Raw genomic sequence first — 15284 nt, 5'->3', positions numbered from 1 at the left:
GACCAAGGCTGAATTAGTACAAGAAACAGAAACATGGCTAAAGGTCATAAAAGGTCACTGCATTAAATTTAAATCATGAAACAACAACAAAAACAGCAAACAGCCAAAGAGCCAAAAAAAAACAAAAAAGACAAAACAGCATTTCTTCTTTATTTTATTTTTATAAAAACAGGGCTCATCTATTATTCACCAAACACCAGAGTGAGGTTTTCTGATACTAATATTTAACAGTGGGAAGAAAGATCAGCAGGTTCTATGGTTGTGGGACGACAAAGTGATCAAAAGGTCAGGACCAACAAACAAAGCACGAACACTAAAACTACAGAACAGCAACCAGGTGATTTCCTGCACTGCAACACACTTCATGATGTGTCATTAATGATGATATTCGTGGTTGGTTTTGGCTGGATGAGTTTCTAAATTTATACAGAATCAGTATAAATGTTATTAAAAGCAAGAACTGAAAGTTGTTTAACTAAAGGCACGTGTTGCTAAGGCGCGTGTTGCAAACCTTAGTCACAAGTTCCTGCTTTTTCCCCTGAAAGAATAAATCCTGCTGTGACATTTAATATTACTACATCTATAGTAGTACAGTATATATGGGTATGGAGCCACAGTCAGCAACTGCGTTTACAGCACAATGTAGTTGTTGCTTATAGAGCGAATCCTCAATAGGCCACTGAGAACTTTAAGACAAAATAATCACAATGCTTTTGGCTACATATCAAATTAAACACAGCCAGAAACTGGCTCAAAACATCTGTTAAGGGTAAAAGAAGACATTTGTTTGTATCATAGTCACATTATCCTACTACTGCGTGTGTGTGGGGGGGGGGGCACAAACACGAAAAAAAACACACAAATACATGTATAAATATGTGGGTGGCTGAGACTGAAAATAAATGGAGTGTATATGAATTTATTGTGGCTGCTCTATCGGTTGGTGACCTTTGCCTCTTCACTCTCAGAGGGTTCGTTTTCTCTTCCTGTGTTAAATCACTGCAACTTGGATAAACAGGCAAAACTTTCAAGCAGCTTTTTCTTTAGCCTTGTTCTCCAACTGTTTAGCGGCCAGACATGTAAATATCTGCTTATTTTGGCGTTTGAACACAGAAGATACGATACTGTACAAAAACATGAGTAAAACAAACACTATCTGTGGGGGCTTTCGTTTCTAGACCCTCGATCTAGATCATTAGAAAACTGTAATACAAGACTGAAGTTATGGAGCAGAAAACAAATTCCACCGTACACCGCTTTACATGGAATTAACCAAGTTCAATTAAAGGAAGAGTCGCCAGATTTACCAAGAGGCTCAACACATGCTGCAGAAAGTGTGAACCAAGTGTGCGGCAGCAGATGGTCAGTAGTGTCTGTTTCATCACCAACAACGAATAAACTAATTAAAATCAGCTAATTAAACTATTCTAAGTGAATGGCTTTGTTATGCACAAAGCCGTTATCTACAGAATACTTTGTTTATGAAGTTCCTTTATATCAACATTCGCTGTTTGTAACAAATAACAGGAAATACATATTTGTTAAGTTTCAAAAGCATATTATGCTTTTAATTAGTCTGTATTTACACACCACTTATATTTGACAGTGTCACACTGGGGGAAGCTTTGAAAAACACTGGTGCATTAATATGGCAGAGGCAAAACCTACCGTTTCTAATGTTTAGTTATCATTTAAAGCAATACTGGATTTATGAAATGTGACTCCAAACGTTGTTTTGTCTCATTGTCGTTTGCCCCAGGGCAAACTCAACAAACGGACGCCTTATTGTGACAGCGGCAGAGTTACTCAACCAGCTGCCAGCATACCATTCAAACAGGTTTCGGTCGCCGTTTTCCTGTACGGCTGGAGACAACATAGATATAGACAGTTTATTGTTTTAATTTTGAATAAATAAATTTAGGTAAGTTAATAGATATCCAGTCACTCACAGGCTGGGTAAAGAATGGGCAGCATGCTCAACATGTCCTGACACCAAGTAATACCGCAAATGTACTGTACGGACACATGGCCCAAGAATGAAGAAGCTAAGTTCAGGTAAAGCTCAACAGTACATACAGTAAGTACATAATACACAACGGCACATTACACGCAAAGCAGGCTAGCGCAAAAACCTGGTGGCGCCAAAATGTGGTGAGCTAACTGCTTAATGCTAATATATTTAAAAAAATGTTTAATGGTTTAAATAAACTAAAAAGGCAATTGATTATCTGATGCAACTCAAGCAAGAGATATTGAAGAAAGGGAAAACCACTGTCTTAGCTAACTAGCTTGCTAACTGCCGATTAATTAGCTCAATTGCTAATTGGACAAACCGAAGCATGATTAATGAAACAACCCATGGTAGAATCTTTCATGTTGGGTTTCTAAACCTCTGACTGCAAGACGAATACCCACAAATTCTACTACTACTACTACTACTACTACTACTACTACTACTACTACAACAACAACATGCGGCTAGTTAACTTAGCATTAGGCCATAGTCTGTAGATTAGTTTCATATATTAAATTAAACAACATATAGCCTATTAGTTGACCAAAGGAGTTTCTTTGTGTTAAACTAACCAACAATTATGTATGCCATAACTGCTATCCAAACATTCATCACAGGAAATGCACCCCTTCCTAAAACACCATTGCTGTGATTCAGCGAGCAGCAGCTACCTATGAAGTCTTGCACATATAATTTCCCATCGCATTTTGAGCATTGGAATGTTACTGGTTTTGTGGAGGCTTCAGGGAAAAAAAGGCTAATACAGACATGAAGTCAGAGGCCAATATGAAGAACCACAGAGCTGTGCTAGCAAACAAAATCCATTGCAAACCTGTTGACCTTCAGCGATTGTGACTATCATATGAATACATGCATACAGTGAGTGGAGGCTGATGCCCTTTTATATTTCTCTGCTGTGAATTCCTTCTTCGTATATCACAAGGTACCAAGTCAGTTCTACTGGACCTAAAAAGAACAAAAACCAGTAAAATTTCTTCTTTGAGTCCAAGAAATCTGTGAAAAACACTATACAGTTTGTCCCCGGGGTCATTAGAGTACAGTAAAGGAAAGATTAGATTAGTTACTTCCTTAACACCCATAGACAGGCAACATGAGTGTTTGTTTGGACAAATGTCCATCCATCAGGCCGAGACTAGATTTTTTTAACGTGTACATTAAATGTTCAAAAAAGAAGAAGAAGAAAAAAAAGAAGGTTTTTAGAATTTGCTCCAAAATGCACCAGCATCCCAGAGGTATCTGCACTAAATTAAACATGACAATGAAATGTTCGGGGAGCCTTGAAAGGCCACGCTCCACTGATCGAACCGGCATATTAGGCATGCCATCAAACAACTCAAGTCTAAACGGAGTAATGGTTTTATGGCTTCAGAGCTCCAAGGTGCAGCGTGGAGGCAAAACTAATCCTTTAAGTGACACCATGGGTAATTACACCCCCCAATCATGTACAGCCTTGCCTGAAAGCAGAAGCCCACCAGCAGTTGTTAAAGAGTCATCATTGCACCATTGGATGAGGGGTCACTGTGTTTTCATGACCTTTGGAGCCAAAGATTTGACTTTGTATAATCATTGTATGACTGCTGATGCAATGCTTGAGCCCCTTCGACCAATGAGGACATTAGAAAGATATATTGTAAATGTTTGAAGCATGTCCGGCTGCTGTAAATGCGGCTGTGTAAAGTCATTCCTGGAACCCATTAATGAGATGCTGTCATTTGCTCAGCAGGGCCAGCCCATTTACTCAAGATCCAGATGTTCTGGGTATTGGACTGTCCCACCACGTTCAAAGTCTCCCCTACAAACACGCCAGACTCCATGTAAGAATCATTACATTTAACACTATCATGCCTAATTACAAAGACGCGTATCTCCGAAACAGGTTCAACCTTATCACAAACCAGTTGTGTCTAGTACTTGTTTCGGCTGGTACATAAACCGTCAAACAACCGCTTTTGAAAAGTTATGTCATTAAACACGCCCGCCCCCTGGAAGATCCGCCGCACTCCGAACCCACGATCCACCACTCGTTACGTTGATTTCACATTGGAAATGGAATTACATCTATAAAGTTTCTTCAAAATTCACACATGCCGTAAATGCAGCACTCACACATGTAATACAACCCGTCATAAATTAAGTTAAAATATGTTTGCGCCATTTAACACAACGCGATCAAACGTTAAAATTGTGGTTTTGCGAGCGGAATTCGGCGTGACGTCCTACAAATACGCGAAGACAAGACTGAGGGGAAAACACGAGATTTACAAAAATGTCAAATCCCGTTAAAGCTCGTCCTTGGGTTTAAATCTCTGGGAAACAGCTGCCACAGGAGGAACATTTACGCTCCCCGAAACTCAGAATAAAACAGAAAGAAATGTCTAGAAAAAAAGAAAGTAAGGACGGAGCGACAGGAGCTGCTTACCTCTGGGTTTACCGCTGAAATCTGTATCACTGCCGCCGCGTTGTCTCTCTATAGTCCCCAATGATGTGAAAAGTTTAAAAAGCAAAGCTGCTACTCGGAGTCACCTTCAAAAAGTTCCCAAATCCACATCCTGGTGTGAAGACGCCTGCAGAACCGAAGCGAGGCTCAGCTGCGCGGGCGCCGAAGTTTGCTCCAACAATATTCCCTCGACAAATAAGTAGCCGAGCGGCTTTCTGCGTCCTTCCCACGCCCCGGAACCCGCTGCACTACATGCTCAGGTGTATTTCGCCACTGAGCCTAACACGCGCGCCCGTACACGCGCGCGCAGGCGGGTTTTAATGGCAGCGGTGTGCGCGCGCGTTGCCCCGGCTCCCGTGTGGATGCGACGCGCGCGGATCGAGCGGAGGAGCTGCGCCGCTGAAAACGCAACACTGGGACGTATCGAGAAGACTTTCCTCCCGTTTCCTCCTCCTCGTCCTCGCGCCACCAACTCCCCCAACGTCTGGAGGAGCACACAGCTGGCGAGAGACCGACAATAACGCCAGAAGCGCGTTGAACTCGTTTCAAAATAAAAGCCTGTGGCGGACGTGGACTCTCCAACGACTGAGATTGCGGAGATCCCAGAGGTGGTTTGATGCTTTAACTACAGAGACATTAGTCTGCCGGAAGCTCCCTGGAGACCCTGTAGCATTCCCAAGACAGATGATATGTATAATTGCTGCAGCAGTCTGGATCTGGGTCTCCTACTGCGTCATTCAAGTCTAATTATGAGCTGAAAGGATTCAGAACATTAGTACTGTGGGAACTGGTACTGTGAATGGAGGCACACAATCATAAACTAAAGGTTGAAATTTTACTACTTATTATTGTTATTATTTTATTTTTTAAAGCTTCTTAGCCAATGTTTGTCTTTAAAACGAACTGCTTTTCGTCACCACAGGGAACAGTTTGCTATTTGAGCTTTACTAAAATTAAAAAGGTGCGTCTTGTCCTGAATTAGCTTTATTTTGAAAATTCGCCAAAGGAAACCGGGCTCTGTGTCGTTTCAGACCTGACTGTGTCAGTTAAACTCAGTCCCTTGGGTTTAAATTGAAGACCATGAGAGAAAGTCAAAGACATTCTTAGAAAGCAAGAAACTACTGTAATATGATGTGAAGATGAGCGATGATACAACCCAGAAAATTAACATTTTTATGAAAACAAGACTGATAGAAACCCCCAGAAATCTCTGCTATTCCCACATGTTGAAGCTGCAGCCTAATCCATGCTTTACATTGAAATCTACTTATCAATAGATTATGACCAGTTTCATACATAATACTCCGGAGATAAATGGATTTGATTTTCATTACACACATACATATTTACTGTCTGGTGTTTTGCTCTAGTTATTAATGCAGTGGAGGCGGGAGGAATCGGTGTAAATCTTCAGAGAGGTCTGGGAGAGTGGTCGCACTGTCAAGCCCAGTTAAGCTTCAGTCTCCCCCACTACTAATTCAAGGGCTCGATGGAGCACAATGGAGGCTTTGTTGCTGGAGAATTTGTCTGAGAAGTAATCCTTGACACTGGGCCATTCAGGGGCCGGAGCTTTTGTTTCATAAGTCTACTGAATGTTACAGTAGGCATCAGTGCATTAGAAGAAGTGGCAGTTCTGCAGGAGAAGCAGGAGTGAGCTGGGAGTGTGAATGCATGTGTGTGTTTAGGAGTGTAAAGAAGTTCAAGGGTTCTTCAAGCTCACGTCGGGTGATGTGTGAGTCTTTCTTACTACGATCCCATGAAAAAAGCCCAAACTCACAAAGAATGGATCTGATGAGGACTTTGCATCCATTCAAGCTCATTGAATCCCATCAAACAATTTCCATTTAACTTTTCGAACAAATGTATTTTTACTGTTTAAAATGCTAGAAACTGTAAGTAAAAACATTATTAGTCCCTGAAGTGGAAATGAACATGTGCAAATTGTGTTTGTTTTCACAAGTACAAACATGTTAGAGTTAAATATTATTTCTCCAAATAATTACAGCTCTGCAAGACTGACCGGTTGCGAGGAGTCTGCTAAGCTCCAAAATAAGAAATTAGTATTTTGGTGATGAAGCACTAATTAAAAAAGGTTTATTGTTTCATGAAGTCTCCTTCAGTTTAATCACTTTCCCTAAAAGTATTGTTTTTAATCATCCGTGTTTTCAAACCATGAAATAAGCTTCGTCACCAGCTACCACACAGTCAGGGTGTGAATGGTACTGTATGCGTGACTGTGTGTGTGTGTGTGTGCGTGTGTGTGTGCGTGCGTGCGTGTGTTGTGACAGTCATTAATTGTGAATTACTGACTGACTGGTTAAATGATCCGTCTGTCAGCCTCCTGGCTGGTGAATGTTCACCTGACCTGTTAATTATCTGTAGAGAGAGTGTGTGTGTGTGTGTGTGTGTGTGTGTGTGTGTGTGTGTGTGTGTGTGTGTGTGTGTGTGTGTGTGTGTGTGTGTGTGTGTTGCATGGAGGGTTCGTTGCTTTGCTAAGTGAGCTGTTAGACACAGCGCTGGAATGCAGTGGCCTGTGTGAGTGTGTTTGTGCTGTCAAACAAAGCGTATGCAAATACTGACACACGCTCCTTTAACATCCAGCCTGTTAAAAATGTCTCTAATCACTAAGAGAAAACTCAAATCTCAATTTGAGGTCGTGCTCTCATTTTTAAAGAATAAATGTGTGGAAGTAGCAGCAGCAGCTCTAACATTAAGACTTTCCACTTTGCTGTTTGTTTAGATGTTTCCTTCTGCCCCAACACATGCGGCATCTGCCTTCACTCAATGATGCTGACCCTTGACCTTTGACCCCTGGAGTCTGGGTCACCTTTCCACATGCCTGCTTGTCTGGTGAGTCACACATTCCTGCTCATTTGAGTGGTCTCCCTGTCTCTGTCTTTGTCAGATGTTCACCCTTAACTTTGTGCTCTGTGTTGAATAGTTTTGAGTGTTTTCTGGAAGTTCTGAACAATCAAAAGAACAAAAATGCACATTTGTTTGTTTTAAGAGGCTGCATCATTAAAACACAGTATATGCTGCTTTGCTCTTATGAAACTCAGAGATGTGACGTGTTGGCATATGCAGCCTGTCACCGTATGTCACTGGTTCTGCAAAAACACAATTAACTTCCATTGAAATGTATCCTGATGAAAATTAATGACACCTCCAAGTAAATTAGTTCATAGCCCCCAGCTGCATCTTTCCATACGCACTCAAAACTAGAGCCAGTTCATCGGATTATGGGAAATTACACTCCATCACGATCTCTCACAGACTGTGTATTGACAGTATGATTATTAAGAAAATGGAGAAAAATCTACTACTGCTCCTCCAGACGACATCATCAGCGTAGGTCTTTCAGACAAGAATCGAATGCTGTCTTGTAGTCCCCAGACGAACGGAAAAAGGTTATTTTAGCATAGAGGCAGATAAGCTGTGGATTTAAAGAAGCTTTATGACGTGAAATAATCATCACATTTTCCAAAATGCCTGCTTTGTCAGCCAGTGGGGTTCACCCAGTTCTGATCAGGAGGGATTAAAAACTACAAGGCTGCCGCTGGGGTTAATCAGATGGCCCCTCCCCATCCATCCATCCAGCCATCCATCCATCCAGCCATCCATCCATCCATCCATCCATCCATCCATCCATCCATCCATCCATCCATCCATCCATCCATCCATCCATCCATCCATCCATCCATCCATCCATCCATCCATCCATCCATCCACCCATCCATCCATCCATCCATCCGTCCCATCACACAGTTTGGTATTTACCCACTCTGTCTCAAATGACTGGATGAAAATCCCCATCGTGTCACCAGTTGGTTACAGTGATCAGAGTTTAAAGAACCGGTTGATGGGAAACAGGAAACAAACAGTGGAGTCACAGTCCAAAGTGTTATTGACCTGAGCTGTGGGAGTGTGGGCTGAGAAATGTATTTAAACATCTCATTATGACAATACCCAAAGGTGTGTGAGTGTGTGTGTGAGTTTATGAATTATGTAAATGAGAGCGCTGTCCTGTTGAAGGACACCAGAGAGCAAGACGGTAGATGATATTATATTATACTCCGCTCCGTCGGAGCTGCCAATCTAACTCAGTTTACTTTCAATTTATGTGCAATAAACGCTCCTGCCTGTCCCAGCCAATCAAAATTCCCATAATCATTCGAGGCAAACCTGACAGAAGCAGCATTCAAATAGAATCAGCTCTGTTCTGCCAGGGATCAATAATAATGTGGCTTTATTTCCTCTCATTCCCTCAGGGAAAGTCTGCACTTGCTGCAGGTTCCTTCAACTATTAATTGGATCAACTTAACGCCATTAACTGACTGAGCTAAGTGTTACCTGCTGTTTCAGATCCATTCGTAATTGCACTGGAGGAACTGTCACCTGCAGCTCAGATTGCTGCATCGGCGTGAAGGTAATCTCTGCTTCTGCAGCCCATACTCACTCGCTGACGCGTTTGTCTCGCCTCCACCGGTGAAATGACTACACAAATAGAAACATGATGATTTGATTGAGGGTCGTAAACGCTACCTGCCACGTGTGGCTGAGTGGAGCTCCCGGGCTGCTGCACTGACCCCTTGATTGAATCAGTATTTCATACTTGTGCTGTCATCTCGCAGAGGAAATATAATGACACAGTATGCCATAAAAGAAGTATCCTAAGACACAAAGGGGACCGTGCAGGAGAGTTTGAAGTCTGCCAACGCCTGACAATCAAACATTTGTTGGAGTGGTTCTAAAGCTAAAAGACTAGTTCAGTTTCATTTATTTTATTGAATTCACTGATTCACACATGGGCTAGAAGCACTTTCCGGTCTAAGAGTTCATTACAGTAAATGCAGTAGGGTGGGCGGCCATCTGCCTCGACCGCCTGTCTCACCTCCCGGCCTCTTTCAAGTGGCAAGTGCTGCCATGTGTCAGACAGAGGGGGACAATGAAATGCAACAGGTATGAGACGACGGTGAGACAATCCAATGCGCATTCAGGAGGTTATTTAAAAAGCCCATCGACTCCTTCCTGGCGTAATGAAGCAGTTTCTTCCTCACACTTCATTTGACTCTGTGTGGAGACCTTTTCTCTCACTGTCTCTGTAATGGCGTCTTTAAAGCAGCGCTTCATAGACGGGAGGCAATGATCCACCACTGCAGCCTTTAACTACTCCTTAAATGCTAAAACTAAAACTTATTTCCACTCGTGGTTGATTAAAACATTAGTTTAACTATTATAAAAATGGAAAAAAACAGCCTTGATTAGAAAATAATAATGAGGGACATTGAATATTTCTCAGCCTCAGACACCAGACAGGTTGGTTAAAGTGCTGACGCTGCCCGTGAACAGGATGCAGGACGAGAGGGAGAGCGAGTATCGATCGCAGAGACTCATACATAACTGGTTTCATCTTCTCTGCAATTATGGAAGAAACAAATTGAGCGAATCCTCCAGTCCATTAAGGAACAAATAAAATATCTCACTTACGTCAATATTGGACTTGTTAACAACGCGGCCGATGCGCCGGGAAAGATTAATCGGGCCGCACTTTAAAATGCCTCCCACCACACAATTCATCCTGCGAGCGCTGCCAACTGTTGCTGCTAATGATGCTCCGCTGAGGCGCAGCGCAGGCTGCTATTGATGGAGTGACTGGTGGCCAAGGGGCGCTTGGAGCAGTCTACTTCCAGTGGAGTCCAGATAAATGCTGCACTCGGTTGTTAGTGTTTGACCACATTTGACCTGATTGTAATTAGGTTTCATCCTTTAGCTGCATTGAGGTGCTTAACGAAGGCTGTCGGCGCTGTCGTGGGGCTGGAGTACAGTCCATCCACACACAGAACACTTCGTTAACAGTATTGATTATGAATTTATTACCTGTCGAAGCTTGTCGACGTCAGCTAACGCACTGCTCACTCCCTCAGACTGCAGTCAGGGATTTGAACCCCTGACCCCGGCCTGTTTCAGTGCCTTGCTCCACACGAAGGCGTGACCGTGCAGGACAGAGCCCGCGTGTGAAATATGTGCGCGGCGGCTGCAGAAGGCTATGAAACAAAGAGCAGGTAGACGGGTGATTGATTAGCTGTGGCTGTCAGGCTGACTGAGGCGCATTGGCAGCCATCACTTTGATGAATTACACCACCGAGGAAAACACACTGTGCTCTGATTACTGCCAGCAAGACCAGAGTGTGTGTCTGTGCCTGTGTGTGTGAGCGCATGTTGCTGTGGACATGGCTGTGGATTGCTCTGCAGGGATTTTTTCCAGAGCCTTGTTTTCATGCTAATGTGTTCAACCCCCCTCTCCAAAAAAAATTCCTTGTTTAGTATTCTGCCACAGAAGCACCACATCCCCACAAGTCCGGCCCAAGGTCCAAGTCTGCTCGTAAACACAGGCCGATTTGTTCATATTTAACAAGATGGGTGACAGGTATATATAGGCTCTGTCGTCCCGCAGCTCCACCTGTCGCGGGACGTGCTGAATAATTTATGCTGATTTGATCTGGATTTGACGGGAGCATTTAAAACCATGGGAAACGCTCCTGGAGGAAGGATTTCTGCAGCCGACGCGAGGCCGGACGAACATTAGCACCTGGAAGCCGACGCTGACGTGGGAGCGCTGAAGCTGCTGACTGCTGGGCTTTTATGTGCTAAAAGGGTTTTTTTCTCTTAAATTTGCACATTTTTAATGCAGCAGAGCGACAGTGAGCGAAGGAGGCGACTGCGGCTGTTACTCATACATCTAATCCTCCTCCGTCGACACAGTGACTCATTTGAGCACCACCGCTCCACACGGCGTTTGCTTCCCAGTGATCCCAAGACCTGGAGCGTGAGGAAAAGCAGGACCGGCTCGTGAATGAAGTCACAACAAAGTGAATTCACTAGTGGAGGCCATGAGATTCTGCCAGATGTTCCAGTGTGTGAGGATGCTGCTTTCGTCTGCGACCTCTACTTTGACCTACACACCTTCCTTCATTCATTCCTGGTAAAACCCAGCAGCCTTCCTTCACATCAGCTGACCTGAGACGGGTGACAGCAGTGGACAAGTTAAAAGGTGCTCTGCTTTACTTCAATAAAATAATGCAAGTCCGCCCCCTAGTGGTCAAGCAAAGAATTAGTATTACTAATGAATAATGCAAATAATTCTGCAGTATATTTTTTAACAGTCTATAGAAGTACGTGGACAAATACTTTTGTGCACTTTTGAACTCAGGTCGCTTTAAACTATTACCTTTAAGAATCTGGTTTGATCCAGTAAGTGCTGGCACTGACAGAACCACTGTGGCTGGAAACACGCTGCTTTGCCTTTTTGCGCCTCTCTCACATCTGGTAGCGTTGACAATTAAAACCTAATTTGCTTTTATCCACAGGAATCGCGTCGCGCTCAGACTGACGCCCCTTCATTACGGCCTTTAACGGCTCAGTGCTGTCGAATAACCAGCTCCGCCAAGCAGAACATTTCAATAAGAAGCCGTTTCCTGCTGTCTGCTAACCTTCAAGCGTCCCTGGAAACAACACACTCCTCATCGTGAGCTTGATTTGGGAATGGATGAGTCTGATTTGACGCTTCGCTGCTGCAGGAGCAGGTGGATGCAAACCTCCTAAAGATGAGATCTAACTTGTTGAACCCTCTCACACAAACCCAGGGTGCAGCTCTGGTTTCCTCGCGATGCTCCTGAACACTTTGTGCCAGTGGACAAATAAGTGGCCAAGTCGAGTTGTGTGAAGTGTGAGCTGGTTGCGAATCGTTTAATGATTGACATTAGCAGTTGAAGTGTTGGGAGACAAACTCAGACATGGAGGGGAACAGAAACAGAATGAGTCCCATCAGAGGAGGAGACGCACCCACACCCAGGAGGCCCCTCCCCAGCAGGAGGCTCAGGCCCAGCAGGAGGCAGGCCTTATGTCAGGTGACGGCGTTGAGGTTCTTACTGGCGTCCGTGGGCGTGTAGAACTGGACCTTGGCCGCGGCGAGCCCCGAGTTGTTCCTGCGCAGGCTCCCGCCGCCGCCGCCGCCGCCGCCGCCGCCCTTGCGCATGGAGTTGTTGCGGCGCATGGAGTTGCGCTTCCTCAGCGAGTTCTGGTGGGACAGCTCGTTCTTCTGGATGGTCTGGATCAGGATGGACGGCGTCTCGTCCAGCTCTTTGGCGCTGCAGAGCGGCGTCGACACCTGGGGGACGCCAGAAGCAAAGCATAGGTTGGATTCTACGAGGACGAGCAGCAGCCGGTGCGTCTCGGCCCTACCTTCACCAGGTTCCCAAACTTGGAGTAGTCCACGGAGTACACGCCCTCCTCCTCCGTCACTATGGGAACGAAGCGGTGGCCCCACTGGATCTCCTCGGAGATGTAGGAGGTCCGGGCCTGTGTGGTGATGCCCGTCGTCTCCACGACGCCCTCCAGGATGACGATCACCTCCAGGTCGCTGCACTGCAGCTCCATGGCCGACAGGTCGTACAGCGGGCTGTCGCAGGGAGAGACAGAGCAGACACGGGTTTCACCCGGGTGCGTGCGGGAGGTCATCCCCAACCACCCTACTTCACACGGATTCGCTCAAATCCCGTCGGAGCCCAGGTGTCAGCGTGAGGCGTTTGCTGCTGGTCCTCTGCTGCCAGCAGATGGAGCCAGAGAGTCACAGCTCCGCGTCCACGCTCGCACCCGGAGCTCGGAGTCGGTCCGCTCCCCGGAGCCCGCGGCCGCCTCCGGTTCGGCGCCCGCGTCTGCGCACCTGTTTTTGTCGATGACGTGGCAGATGATGAGCGGCGCCAGCAGGAACAGGCTGTTGCTGGCCACGGCGCTTTCTGTCTGCACGTCGATCTGATGGATGGGGATCACCTCCCCCTCCGGCGTGGTCGTCTTCCTCACCACCTGCCAAGCAGCGACCACAGGCGTCAGCCTTGACCACGTGCCACCGGTGGCTCCCCGGCAGCAGCGGGGTTTAAACCGCGCCGACCTGCAGCCTGACGGTCGCTCCTATGATCATGCTCTTCCTGAGGTCTCCGATGCGGATCATGAAGCACAGGTGGTTGTTTCGGACAGCGATGACGGCGTGGCGGCTGAAGATCAGCGTCTCCGCTCGACGGTTGGACTGGGCCGTCTTCATGAAGATACAGCCTGGGCAGGAGGGGACATGACAGCAGCGTGAACCAACAACAGGCCTGCTGGAAACCGAGAGGTGACGCGAGGTTGGGTCCTACCCAGCATCACAGCATTAATGATGAGCCCAGCTATGTTCTGCAGGATGAGGAACGCGATGGCGATCGGACACTGGTCCGTCATCATCCGCCCTCCAAAGCCAATGGTCACCTGGACTTCGATGGAGAACAGGAACGCGGAGGTGAACGACCTCAGGAGAGACATTCAGAACATTAGACCATTGGTAGCTGGTGTGAAGAGCGTGGACACTAACTTTCTTTCTAAGGTTTCACCACATCACATTGCTGATTCTCTTAACTTTTAACTACTTTTTGTTTGGGACTTGAGTCCCAACCTGGGGTCCGCCCCTTCCTACAGTGTCACCGCATGAACCTGTGCGGTCCTGGACAGACACTGACATCAGGAGGAGGTGAGGCAACAATAAAGACGGATGGGGGAAAACAGACGGACTAACTTTCGCCACTTCCTGCCGTAATTGTTGCGCGTCTTCTTTCCGTTTCGTGCTTGAAAATATCAGGATAAACAAGACATAGAGACGTGGAAATGCTTGGATCAAACGAGGATGGATTTAAAAGGAAAGAGTGGATCCCAGTGCCATGAAATAACCAACCAAAGCCGACGCTTGCCGAATAATAACGGCACCGTCCCGCGTCCGTCCTACTTACTTGACTTCGGTGACGCAGTAGCTTTGAGTCGCGTTCCGCTGCTCCTGGTTCAGGTCTCCGTGCGCGAACGCCACCAGCCACCACACCATGGCGAAGAGCAGCCAGCTGCTGACGAACGTCGTGGTGAAGATGACCAGCGTGAAGCGCCACTTCAGGTCCACCAGCGTGGTGAAGACGTCCTGCAGGAATCGGCCCTGCTCGCGGATGTTCTTGTGCGCCAGGTTGCACGAGCCGTTTTTGGCGATGAAGCGCGCCTTGTTCACGCGGTCCCTGAACACCGGCTTGCGGGGCACGCGCGACACGAGCCCCGGCAGCGCGAACTCCTCCGGGATAATGCTTTTCCTCGCCAGCATCTTCGACCGCCGCCGCGCTGCGCCCTAGAAACGCTCGTCGGGTTCGGCGCGTCTTTACGCACGGGTGCGCCGGCAACTATCAGATACGCGCAGGGTCTTCCTGTGTCAGCATCAGCGTGCGTTTCGGAGTGACCGCAGCGCAGCGCACCGCCTCTGCTCAGCTCACATCTGGGCCGGTCTCCGCTCATCTGTTGACGTAGTCCAGCTTCCAGAGTACAGACCCGGTCCGACCCGGTCAGACCCGGCCCGACCCGGCGCTGGTGCTTTCATAGACCACTGTAAAACACGAACAGGAACTTTCCCCCTGCGTTTAAACTATCAGTGGTGGTTTAAAACAGACCGATGCCCATTATCGGTTGTTCATATACACAACTAAAAGGCAAACGAGGCCCCAAATTACAGTGTCCTTCGACAAATGCGCGACTGGAGGAGAAAACAGGTTGTAGCTACTGTCTGGAAGTCTGGAAAGCAAATAGAAAGAAAAAAACTCCCACTCGTGTGCGTGCGCGCGCTGTGTTTAGTCAACACTTTCAAAAAGGCCCAAATAAACTGATGTTTACATATTTCTGTCCGTAAACTGATTTACGTTCAGCGTGGAAAAACCTCTGGACCCGAACTTTGCCAGATTCAGACGCAGTCAACAG

The 15284-nt window shown here is 46.4% G+C and overlaps 2 protein-coding genes and 1 long non-coding RNA gene across 5 annotated transcripts in view; 1 reads left to right on the top strand and 2 right to left on the bottom strand.

Annotated features, from left to right (window-relative positions):
• Positions 1-4845, bottom strand: part of plxnb2a.1 (plexin b2a, tandem duplicate 1) — a 69853-nt gene extending 65008 nt beyond the window's left edge. For both annotated transcript variants that reach the window (XM_029161337.3, XM_029161338.3), the window contains exon 1: positions 4455-4845. The gene's annotated coding sequence lies outside the window, so the exon portion shown is untranslated. The remainder of the gene's footprint in view (positions 1-4454) is intronic.
• Positions 1925-9279, top strand: LOC114861761 (uncharacterized). 2 transcript variants are annotated; one of them, XR_008695784.1, is made up of 4 exons: positions 1925-2055; positions 3759-3849; positions 7213-7322; positions 8835-9279. It is a non-coding gene; the product is annotated as an uncharacterized LOC114861761 (long non-coding RNA). The 2 variants fall into 2 exon arrangements; XR_003786861.3 differs by lacking the exons at positions 1925-2055; positions 3759-3849 and adding an exon at positions 5120-5298.
• A 2908-nt stretch (positions 9280-12187) lies between these two features.
• Positions 12188-15190, bottom strand: kcnj8 (potassium inwardly rectifying channel subfamily J member 8). Its single transcript, XM_029164221.3, has 6 exons — positions 14288-15190; positions 13664-13812; positions 13420-13580; positions 13195-13334; positions 12714-12930; positions 12188-12639 (listed from the first exon to the last, which is right to left on the bottom strand). The coding sequence occupies exons 1-6, from the start codon at positions 14638-14640 to the stop codon at positions 12376-12378; spliced, it is 1284 nt and encodes a 427-aa protein (XP_029020054.1). The 5' UTR covers positions 14641-15190; the 3' UTR covers positions 12188-12375.
• Positions 15191-15284: the final 94 nt, after the last annotated feature.

The sequence above is a fragment of the Betta splendens genome, chromosome 9 (genome assembly GCF_900634795.4).
Source record: "Betta splendens chromosome 9, fBetSpl5.4, whole genome shotgun sequence".
Taxonomy (NCBI): domain Eukaryota; kingdom Metazoa; phylum Chordata; class Actinopteri; order Anabantiformes; family Osphronemidae; genus Betta; species Betta splendens.
This window is presented reverse-complemented; position numbering and strand designations above follow the sequence as displayed.